The sequence below is a fragment of the Phaseolus vulgaris genome, chromosome 3 (assembly GCF_051622355.1).
Source record: "Phaseolus vulgaris cultivar YP4 chromosome 3, ASM5162235v1, whole genome shotgun sequence".
In the NCBI taxonomy this organism is placed as follows: Eukaryota; Viridiplantae; Streptophyta; class Magnoliopsida; order Fabales; family Fabaceae; genus Phaseolus; species Phaseolus vulgaris.
The window spans coordinates 4,339,140-4,350,369 of record NC_143500.1 but is presented as its reverse complement, the minus strand read 5'-3'; the positions used below and the strand labels follow the sequence as shown (position 1 = coordinate 4,350,369).

The window sequence follows — 11,230 nt, the reverse complement described above, 5'->3', positions numbered from 1 at the left end:
TGTACCCTCATAATTACTAATTGCACTCCCATAATCTTTAATCTATAGATGCACAAATCAACAATGGAAGTGAAGGAAGAAAAAACCCATAAATTAACATGGTCCAAATTTGGCCTAACATGTTTAGTCCACAATATAATAATTATAATTTTAGAAATAAATAAAAACCATTTTTTTAAAATATATATACATATATTAAAAATTATATACCAAATCACTCGCCTAACAATTAAGATTATTTTTATTTATTTGTAACTTACATTTTCGAAAACAAGTATTTTACCCATTTAAAATATAGGCCAAGCATTTTTTTTCCTAACTGTACTTATTTCTCTCTTATAAATATGTAGTCTGAGAATAAAACATATGTATATGCTAGCTAGAATAGAAAAGAAATAAAATATAAGACTTTATAATATATTTATGTTAATCACAAATTAGTGCCAATTAAATTTTTAAATCAAACCTTTAAAAAAAAATTATCAAAAAAATCTCAAAATATATCAGAGCCTGGTTTCGATCCAGGGACCTGTGGGTTATGGGCCCACCACGCTTCCGCTGCGCCACTCTGATAACTGATGTATATTTTAGTTTTCTTTTTTAATTTATATTAATTTATTATTTTTTAAAATTCAATGTTATAATTGGACGTTGTTGGCACTGATTGAGCGACACCTTCTTCAACCTCGCGGTATGCGGAACGGCATCGTTTCGTTCTCCATCTGTCGTTTGCCACTGCATGAGCGTCGATTCCTCAGCCATTTCATTTCCGATGACCTATACGACCCGCCGTTTTCCCCTTCTCCGAAACCCCTCAAAGCAAACAAGAAAAACAAGGATTCCGAAAACGGAGCTACCAAAAAAAACGGAGCTCCGAAGAAAAACGGACCCCCAAAATTGCCTTTTCAATCGAACCTCCCATTCGACTTCAGTTACTCTTACTCGGAAACCCACCCTTCCGTTGGGCCCATAAGCTTTCGCGAATCGCCCAAATTTTCCCCGTTTGGGCCTGGTCGGCTCGACCGGACATGGACCGGCGTTATTGCTCCGGTTCGGAGTGAACCGGACTGGAAGAGGGTAGAGGAGGAGCGAAACCGGGTTCTCGGAGCGCCGCTCACTGAAGATGAGGTGGCAGAGCTCGTCGAACGCTACCGTCACAGTGACTGTGCCAGGCAAATCAATTTAGGTTTTGCTTAATTTTCTCAACTATTTTCAATTTTTCACGAGGAAAAACTAAAGTAAAAAAAAAAAAAAAATGTTTTTGTTTTTATTTTGTTATCATTTTTTTATGGTTGTTCCTGTTATTTATACTTCTGGGTTAACACTGTACTGGAGATGCTTGTGTAAAATCACTGAAATGAGTTTACTTATAATTCTGTCAATTAATTAGAACTTTATTCTTTTAAATAATTATACATAAGATGGTTTGAAAAATCACAAAATTTCTAATGTTGTAGGTTTTTTGTTCCCTAAATACGTACACTGGTGACATTTTTTGCTGTGAAAGAACGAAAAATTTGATTCAGTTTCTTGAAGCAAAGTGGGACACTTAACATGTTCAGTTTCATGAGATTATTTTGTGGTTAAATTTTAATGTTTAAGGATCAATCTGAAGTTCAATCATATTCTTTGAAACACTAAGTTGAGAAGGTTCAAAAATCAATTTGACATTAAATTATATATTTTTATGTTTTATGCTAGAAAAACATGGTATTTAGCTGTTGTTTTATTAAAGCTAAGTGTTTTTGGTACAAGTTGTGATGCAAATACACATGCAAATCTGTAATGAATGACAAAGCAGTGAACATAAAATTCAGATATAAACTTAATATTCGATTTGTGGTAGTTTTTAATAGGTATGCCAGATTTGTGGTTGCACAAGCGTTGGGTTATTGGGTTTGAGTGACAATGAAGGACTGTAGAAGAAAGAATAGGAAGAAGTTGACGAACTGAAGGAAGAACTTCTCTACAAATATACTTATCAAAACTTTTGAAGTTCTTTGTTTCAACTTCAACTTTAACCAGTTTTTATACATAGAAAGGTAGGTCAAACACTACCTCTGAGTTATAACTCTTCACTGTTCTATCTAAAGAGCATTCAGAGAAGATAATTTGTTTATACAAATCGATGAGTTGTTGTGTAATTAGCTAATGATGTTTGTGTTGTTGTTCTAGGAAAGGGTGGAGTCACTCACAACATGTTGGATGACATCCATAACCACTGGAAGAAGGCTGAAGCTGTGAGGATTAAGTGCTTGGGTGTGCCAACTCTTGACATGGACAATGTTTGCTTCCACCTTGAGGTCAACATTACTGTTTGTTCTGCACTTTCAGAGGATTCATCATTCTTAATGCATTTCTTTTCCCCTGATGTGTGTTGCTGTGTCCACAGGACAAGTCTTGTGGGAAAGTTATCTACCGCAACATTAATATACTGCTTCTGTACAGAGGGCGGAATTATGATCCCAAGAACCGTCCAGTTATTCCTCTCATGCTGTGGAAGCCTTATGCACCAATATATCCTAGACTTGTGAAGAATGTGACAGAGGGTTTGACATATGAGGAAACAAGAGAAATTAGAAACAACGGATTGAACTCAGATCCTCTCATTAAACTCAGTAAGTGAATCATTGGGCACCAAAGCTTGCTTTTTGGTTATAATCAAGCTTAAAGTAGTATTGGATTGGTACATATGCTAATATAGTAATATCTGATTTCAATATTCAGCTAGAAATGGTGTGTATGTGAATGTGGTGGAGAGGGTGAGGGAGGCTTTTAAGACTCAGGAGGTGGTGAGACTGGACTGTACTCATGTGGGAACCAGTGACTGCAAAAAGATTGGAGTGAAGCTAAGGGTATGTCTAATTCTCTATAATCATGATAAAATTCACTGTTTTTTTTTGTCTTTATGTTAGAAGATAAAAAGTGCATGTGGTGCTTGAGATTTGAATGGGGTTCCTGCTACTGCAGGATTTAGTGCCATGTGTCCCTATCTTGTTTAAGGATGAGCAGATAATCCTCTGGAGAGGAAATTTGAGTGAAGAGCAACCTTCAGAGTCACAATGTCAGCAAGTAATACAAAGTTGATCTTCATTGTTATTTGAAATTACAGTATGTAAGGCCCCATTTATTTGACTAAATGACTTGGTTTAGAATGAGTTTGTTTGTCAGTCACATTTGTATTCATCACATAATAATTGAATGCTCAAGTCCATCTGCAGGGGAAAAATGCACTGTTTAGAACTGAATCCCCAAATCATCTTGCAAAAGTTCTTCCTATTTTTTTTATTTTAAAAACTTCTAAATTATGTAATTGAAAAACAATTTTGACTTTTAGATTATACAACCCATAAGTCATATTTCACATAATTTTTTTTCTAAATTACATAATCTAAAAGTTATTTTTTACATAGTTTTTTATTGTGTAATTTAGAATATATTTTTGACTTTCAGATTACATAAAAAAAAAAAATTATGAAAAAACTATCATAACTTTACAAACACCTAAGTTGTAATATAATTAAAATGTATAACAATGTAAATAAAGCCCCATCAATTCATGTGGATCTCGACCTTTAAGAAGAAAAGTAACAAAATACATAAAATTGTTTTCTTTACAACCGTGTCGAGAAAATTATCTCTATGTGAAAACAAAGACATAAAAATATCCAACAAAAGGAATAAAATTACTAAACAAGGAAGAAATAGAAGAAGGGAGAAGAATAAGCATCCTTCTAATTATACTACTTTGACTTTTACCCTAATGAAATCCTAACCTAAGACAAACGACAAGAGAAGAGTTTTTATTTATAGGTGAAGATAATTCCAAAGGATAATAAGTAAGTGAAAATAAAATAAATCAAAATTCCCACAAAAAGCCATCTACAAAGTCTTCTAAAGTTATACTTCATCAAATCAAGAAATAGTATTTTCCTATCATTATCTCTTACTTTCGAGAGATTTTCAACAATAAAGGAGTATGAAATTGATTACTTTTCTTTTTCTAATGAGACTCTCTTTGGGCCAATAAAATCCAGAAAAATTTATAGCTTATCATGTTTATGACTTACATAATTTGTATATTAATCACACAAAAAATTAAAAAAAATCTACATTTTTATTTTTCACTCTTTCATATCATTATGCCTTGATTATTATTGTATTATATTTTCATAATTAAATTAATATTTTTATTTAATTTTGTCTTAGTCTTTTAAGAGTCTTCATTTAGCATTAAAAAGAGAGAATTAAAAATATTCTTTTAAAGCTAGTGATGAGTTTGCCTCTTGTTACAATAACAGTGCAATGAGCCTTTTCTCCAATGAAAATTTTGAAAACATAACTATGTGCTCAATAATGATGACATTGAGTTAAATTGATAAATTAAGGTATGTGGCTTGTTTGATTATTAATTAAATAGACAAAACAAGGAAATTAATTTAAATATATCGTTTATCTAATTGTTTATATCTAATGATGTTTTCTCTTTAAAATAATTATGGACATATCATAACAAGCTTTCAAGAAAAATAAAATAAAATAAAAATGTATGAATTTCATTATAAACAAAAACTCATAACATAAGTTAAACTTTAAAAAAAAAATTTAATATAAAATAAATGTAAATCTTGTCTTATAAATCGATTTTATAAGGTTAAATTAAACTTAAAATTTATTTTTTAATAATAAAGTGAAGGGAATTGTTTTAACTATAATTATCTGCAAACAAAAAATAAGGCAACATTTCTTGCATTCAAAGCTAACATAGACAGAAGAGATAAAGAAAAATCTAACATCTCATCATCCAATTTTATGCTTTAAATGATTACAAGATCTAAAACTTGAAACAGATCTGTGAGCTTTGACCCAACCCTGAAACAAAGACTTTGCCATGAAGCAAGAAATTATGGCCTCATCAACCAGCACCAAGTGAGAATTGAATGAGTAAGATTTGAGTTCTGATTCCAACATAATAAAATATGGTGTTGATAAAACAACATTTGCACAAACATTCATAAAATTGTCACTTATTATCAGTGCAATGTCACAACAAAGTCCATTCCCTCCCACCTTTCAGTCTCATGATGCAAAAAACAAAAAAGCTTTTTGCCCTCCTATTAGAAATTCATAAGAACATGTTTAAGACACACAAAAAAGAGTCACACATCTACTCTATCATTATTACATAACAAATCAACAAATATGTTAATCTTTGTCATGGTGAGTGCTGTAGAAGGTTACTTTTTACAAATTCTAATTACAAAAGCAAAATTGCTGCCAAAAAAACCAGCTAATGAAAAGAATGATGAAATTCAGGCACAAGAATGAGGATATTAACCAGAAGCTGTCAATTTCACAATCAAAAGCAAGAATGCACCTTAGCTTAGCCATATCTGCAACCAACAAAAACTCAACCAGAATGTACACAGTGCCTTTTCATGGATTCATACTAGCACGGCTAAAGAAGTCTGTGCTGTAATTTTGACTACCAAATGCCATCCTCCGAAATAATCTTATTTCTTCAGATTGTTGTGCAGAGTCAAACACCTCACTTTCCCCAAGTTGCATTCCATTGGTTAGATCAGAACCTCCTAAGCTATCAAAAGCTCTAACAACCTATGAAACACAACAGTTCAGGAAAACCATGTCAGTAGTTTGTGCTTTTGCTTGTTGATATGATCCAAAAGAACATTTTGCTGCTTTTCCAATATCCAATATTTACCTGTCCCATGCGAGGTCTCTTTGAAGCTGAATGCCGCACACAAGCTGCAGCAACCTCAATCATGCAATACAATTCACTCTCAATATAATTCTTTTCCAGCCTTGGATCTGCCAAAGTATTGAATTCCTCAGTATCGATTGCCTGACTCAGTAAAGGCCGAGCCTGAAAAATAAAGTAGTGGCATCTTTAAGTGAATATGTTTGACTTTTACAAGTTTAGACAGGTTCTGGCTATTAAACTATACAATCTTATGCTTTCATGCATGCATGCAACTATTGACCCAAGTAGAATCATAATAGCCAAGCAATATCCAGAGGCATTGTTCTTCATCTTTCTTCAGCAAGATTGAAGGCAAAAAAGTCATAATCTTGTTAAATTATGAAGGACCCTGAAAGTTTCAGATACAAAGTTGTGAACTAAATTATGCATGCTAAACTCAAAACCAAAAAGTTCCAGTCTTTTAGCTTGGTTGCAACCACGGCTATTCTACAAGGCTTGCAAAACAGTAAACATTTTTTCATCCTTATCATACTTCAGTTACTATGATAAATGATACAATTTCAAAAGGGAAGAAAAACAAAATCAAGAAATAGACTTTAATCCCATATGTTTTAATAGAGTCTAAAATATTGGGCTTCTCAAGATTCGAAAAAAGATAGCAACACTAGAAAAAAAGGCATCTTTGTATACCCATTCAACCAGGCTTTCATCTCCCAAAGGTTGGGATACATCTACAGGCTTCCGTCCAGTAATTAGCTCCAAAAGCACAACTCCGAAAGAATATACATCAGACTTCTCAGTCAATTTGCCACTTGAAGCATATTCAGGGGCAACATACCTTACAAGAGGGTGGAAATCAATGTTAATACAGGATTTTGCTCTGAATAGTCTGAATGGAAAATGAAATAGTGAAAAAGAAAAGAGAAGTTTGGAGACATAGTAACGAATGCTCACCCAAAAGTTCCCATGACACGGGTGGTAATATGTGTGTTTGCATCAAGAGCTAATTTGGCTAGCCCAAAATCTGAGACCTAACATTACAAATTAGAGTATAAGATTTGGATGGACATAATAGAACAAACTATCAAACTTTGAATAAGGAGTATAACAGATACCTTAGCTTCATAATTGAAATCTAAAAGAATGTTTGAAGACTTGATATCCCTGTGAATGATCCGAGGGTTGCCTGAAATGTGAATGACATTCAACAGGATTAATAATAAATAATAATACAACATCTCTAACCATATCCTACTAGATGAGTCAGCTACCTGCATCAGTTGATGCCATTGAGTTCTAAAATTGATACAAGTCATAAAATTATCCATATTTGACTGGATTTTAGGTTCACAGCATATTAACTAACTCGGCTGTCCTATTTTATGTAGCACGGATACACTGGACACGACACTATGAGTTTATAGAAATTAATTGTATTTGTCCTTTTTAAAATTGTGTTAGAATTGTAAAATATCCAAAAAATTATCTATTTGATTGGACACTTCACCGATTCGTATCGTACGCGGGTCAGTATCCAATAAGTGTCGGACACAGGAACAAACCAGTTAAGAAGTGTGTCCGAGCTTCATAATTTTGTCCAATCTTGTTTATGATAAATTTATGACTAAAAACCCCTATATTTGGTTATGTGGTTCCCCCTTTTGTCAATTATTACTAAAGAGATTTACTACGAAATGACTTCTAAAATTTAGTTTATATATAAATTAACTTTATTTTATGGAGAAGTTAATTCACTTTTATTTTTTATTTTTCTCTCCAAAACATGTGTTTGTTGAATAATAAGACCCTTCTTTGTCAGGAAAAGTTTATGCATGATGTCCACTCTCCTAGCTCCCAAAGTACATCTACTGTCTACGCTAAAACGTTTTCTATCACCCTCATCAATTCACATTCATTCAAATTCCGGACTAGAGTTAAGCCAATTCCAAAAATTAAAATTTGCAAAAAGAAAGTGGAGTGATAAGCATTTATGTGCAGACAAGGAAAAAAAAAAGGATTGATAATTACAGTCTTCATGCAGATAAGCTAGTCCTCGGGCTGCACCAGCTGCAATTTTAACACGGTTTGCCCATTCTAGCACAGGCTGGCTTTCCCCTGCAAATTACAATTTCAGTTAACAATCTAAGATAATCATCAAACTGAACTGAATCATTCCTTTATCAGAAAGATGGAGTTTACCATGTAGATGGAAGTAAAGGGTATCGTTAGAAACGAAGTCATAGACAAGTAGTCTTCTGTTGTCTTCAATGCAGTATCCCACTAAAGAAACCAAATGGCGATGATGTATACGACTGATAATTTCCACTTCAGCTTTGAATTCTCTCTCTCCCTGACCTCCACCAATCTTCAGTTCTTTCACTGCTATCTCTCTTCCATCAGGAAGCTGTCCTTTATACACACAACCAAATCCCCCCTCACCCAAAAGATTTTGACTTGAGAAACCATTTGTGGCCTTGATTAGTTCTTCGTATGAAAACCATGATCTTGAGTGGCCTAGTCCACCAGGATCAGATGGTGTGTACACAACATCACTGCCAGAGCCACTTTGTACAAGAGGAGCTGAGGAGTGTGTCTTGAAAAAGGATGAATCTGGACAAAGTCACACACTTCAATGAATTTAATGCCAACAAATCGGCTAAGGTTTAACCTTCTTAGATTACGAAATGGTTCAACCAATCTAGCATATGTATTAAGAAGTGGACTTTAAATCTAATTCAACCTCATGAAATGTTCTAATCTTTAGTTGATATACAAACAATATGAACGAACAATAAACTGGTTCAAGCCACATAACAAGAGTGAATTTACCTGATTCAGGAGATGAGGCCAGAGTGGATGGCATAACATAACCACCATTCACAGGAATCTTTCTCTTTTGCCTCCTCATGCACCACATAAGAACACCGATGAAGCCAAGAAGCAGAAATCCACCCACCACACTAATAGCCACTACACCAGCAGTGCCAATTCCATCTCCACCAGGGGTTGAGTCTGATGTCGCATTGGGAGGCGGGGATGGGGGCGATGGTGGCGGTGGCGGGGCCAATGGAGTAAGTGAAGGTGGTGATGGAGGTGATGAGCTTGGCGTAGAATTTGAAGGTGGAGGTGGTGAGGAACTTGGTGTGGGAGGAGGACTAATGCTAGAAGGAGGGTTGGAGGGTTCAGGTGCTGGCGGCGCCGATGACCTGGGTGGCGGCGCATGCGCTGCTGGTGGAGGCGAATTTACCGGCGGCGGCGACCTAGTTGAGTTACTGGGGGGCGGTGCAGCCGGAGCAGGCGGTGAATTTCGTGGTGGCGAGGCTGGTGGCGGCGTGGTGGCCGGAGGAGGTGGTGAATTTCCCCGCGGCGGTGGTGGTGGGGTGTTGTTAGGTGGTGGCGCTGATGGTGATGGTTGTGGGGGTGGTGGTAACGGTGGTGGAGATGTGTTATTAGGAGGGTTTGATGGTGGTGGCGGTGAAGGAGGGCTTCTTGATGGAATTGGTGCTGATGGTGGGGGTGGAGGTGGAGAGCTCGGTGTCACCGGTGGCGGTGGAGATGGAGAGCTCGGTGTCACCGGTGGCGGTGGAGATGGAGAGCTCGGTGTCACCGGTGGCGGTGCATCCGGAGCTGGCGGCGGAGATGGCGGTGGTGATGGTGGAGGTACTGAAGGAGGGGTTGTTCCAGACACGGGGGGAGGTGAAGAACTGGGCGGCGATGACGGCGGAGAAGATGGCGGAGAAGGCGGCGGAGAAGCAGGTTGTTGTGGCGGAGAAGTGGAAGAAGGGGTTTGTTGCGGAGGAGGAGTGGTGGTGTTGGAGGGTGAGGGACCAGTGTTGGAGGAGGATGGCGTCTGTGACGGTGGCGAAGCCGTGGATGCCGCCGGCGACGGCGACGCTGCCGACATGTGACGTCTCAATCTCAACACAAAGCAAAGTTCTAAACTTTAGATCCCATAATAACAATAATAACAACCAAAATTCTTAGAGCCCAAGCAAAGATGAAAGCTTTGGATGAATGCAAGCAATTATCACCAAACTTTAACAACCAAAACCAATGTCTCAAGTGTCACACCTCAAAATCTTGTCACAGAACAAAACCCAGATCACAGAACAGTGCCAATCTCTGCATCACATGGGAGGTTCATAACACTCAATATTCCTTCTTCAATGTCAACAATATGGTTATTTATGGCACTTTTGTTCCCCACAATCTACGAAGATTCTTTTGTTGTCAGATTTTGCTGACATGGTGGGAGCACCCAAAGCAGCACTAGGAGAAAGAAGAAGCAAAAGGGTCCTCCCTAAAACCTCAAATACCTTTTCTTTCTCCGCCTTGTTAGAACAGTGCCTAAGAAATCTTGAACGCGTTTTCGTGTTGTGAGTTGAAGGCAATAAACATTGATGAAAAATTCAACATAGGAGAAGATGTTTGAATTGAGGGTGTGTTAAGTTTATCTGTGTCGTGTCTGCATAGGCTAGGCTTCCATGGGGTCAGGAACACGGTTAGACGATCTGTGTTGTGGTGTGGGGTCGCAAATCCAAAACCCACGTGACAGCAACTCCCCTGAATGCTACCTCACAATTCTCTTCTTTTATAACCTCAACACCACATTAATATATGTTCTTTTTTCAATCATTTTTCCCATTACAATCAATATCGATATATTTATAGATAGGTTGGTGATCTCACATCGATTAGAGATTATAGTCTTTATTATATAAAGTGGGGCAAACTTCAATCTCATGAACCGGTTTTGTGGGATTGAGTTAGGCTTAAAGTTCACTTCATAATATGGTATAAGAATCATTTCGAGATTTTCCTAACCAGTGTTTGTGTTGGGTCTATCGTGACACACTCTATTGAGCCGCTAACCCATAATATATAGTTTTACGCACGCATATACCATTTAAGAGACGTATCTGAGTTTTATATCATCACCGCTGCCAAAGTACAAGAAATTTTAACTATTATGATTTAATTTTTTAATTATTAAAATAAATAAAGCTTTAAAAAATTAATAAAATTAGTAAATTGTGTTAAATTACTTTGACGCATTGTAGTTCACATTGACACAATTTTACAATTTTAATTCAGGTTAAACACGTCTTGGAATTAAAAGGTTCATTCTCTTTATCCAAAAACAAACCTTTATCTTCAAAATTTATGTGTTAAGTTTCCTCACAACATAAAATGTGTTCTTAACAAGATAATTTAAAAAAAAAAATACGAAACTCAAATCTTATTTATATTTCTCAATTAAAATCGTTTTCACGGTTGAAGTAAACGGTGTAATAAAATAACTGTATTTATGATTATTTTAAATTGATGTGATGAGACCTCTAATTAAAAATGAAAATTAGTCTGAAAAGATTAAAAAATTATATTTGAATTTGTCTATTTATATATTAGAAGAAGTAACATTTTTCATTTTAATTTGTCTCAATAACGTAAATACTGTTCAATTTTATTTTTTTTATAGATGGAATTCAGAATTGTGTTCCAACTTTG

General features: G+C 35.9%; 2 protein-coding genes across 5 annotated transcripts; one reads left to right on the top strand and one right to left on the bottom strand.

The window, feature by feature from the left end:
• The first annotated feature begins 623 nt into the window (after positions 1-623).
• Positions 624-3,256, top strand: LOC137806211 (RNA-binding CRS1 / YhbY (CRM) domain-containing protein). 4 transcript variants are annotated; one of them, XM_068606207.2, is made up of 5 exons: positions 624-1,186; positions 2,176-2,303; positions 2,393-2,618; positions 2,728-2,855; positions 2,971-3,256. In XM_068606207.2, the coding sequence occupies exons 1-5, from the start codon at positions 694-696 to the stop codon at positions 3,085-3,087; spliced, it is 1,092 nt and encodes a 363-aa protein (XP_068462308.1). In that variant the 5' UTR covers positions 624-693; the 3' UTR covers positions 3,088-3,256. The 4 variants fall into 4 exon arrangements, with proteins under 4 accessions (XP_068462308.1, XP_090156132.1, XP_090156134.1 ...); XM_090300008.1 differs by lacking the exon at positions 624-1,186 and adding an exon at positions 1,903-2,042 and having other exon boundaries at positions 2,181-2,303; XM_090300007.1 differs by lacking the exon at positions 624-1,186 and adding an exon at positions 1,903-2,042.
• A 1,899-nt stretch (positions 3,257-5,155) lies between these two features.
• PERK9 (Protein kinase superfamily protein) lies at positions 5,156-10,309 on the bottom strand. Its single transcript, XM_068606205.2, has 8 exons — positions 8,552-10,309; positions 7,922-8,332; positions 7,751-7,837; positions 6,838-6,908; positions 6,677-6,753; positions 6,413-6,560; positions 5,723-5,884; positions 5,156-5,616 (listed from the first exon to the last, which is right to left on the bottom strand). Exons 1-8 carry the CDS (start codon positions 9,624-9,626, stop codon positions 5,437-5,439), a joined length of 2,211 nt encoding a protein of 736 aa, XP_068462306.1. The 5' UTR covers positions 9,627-10,309; the 3' UTR covers positions 5,156-5,436.
• Positions 10,310-11,230: the final 921 nt, after the last annotated feature.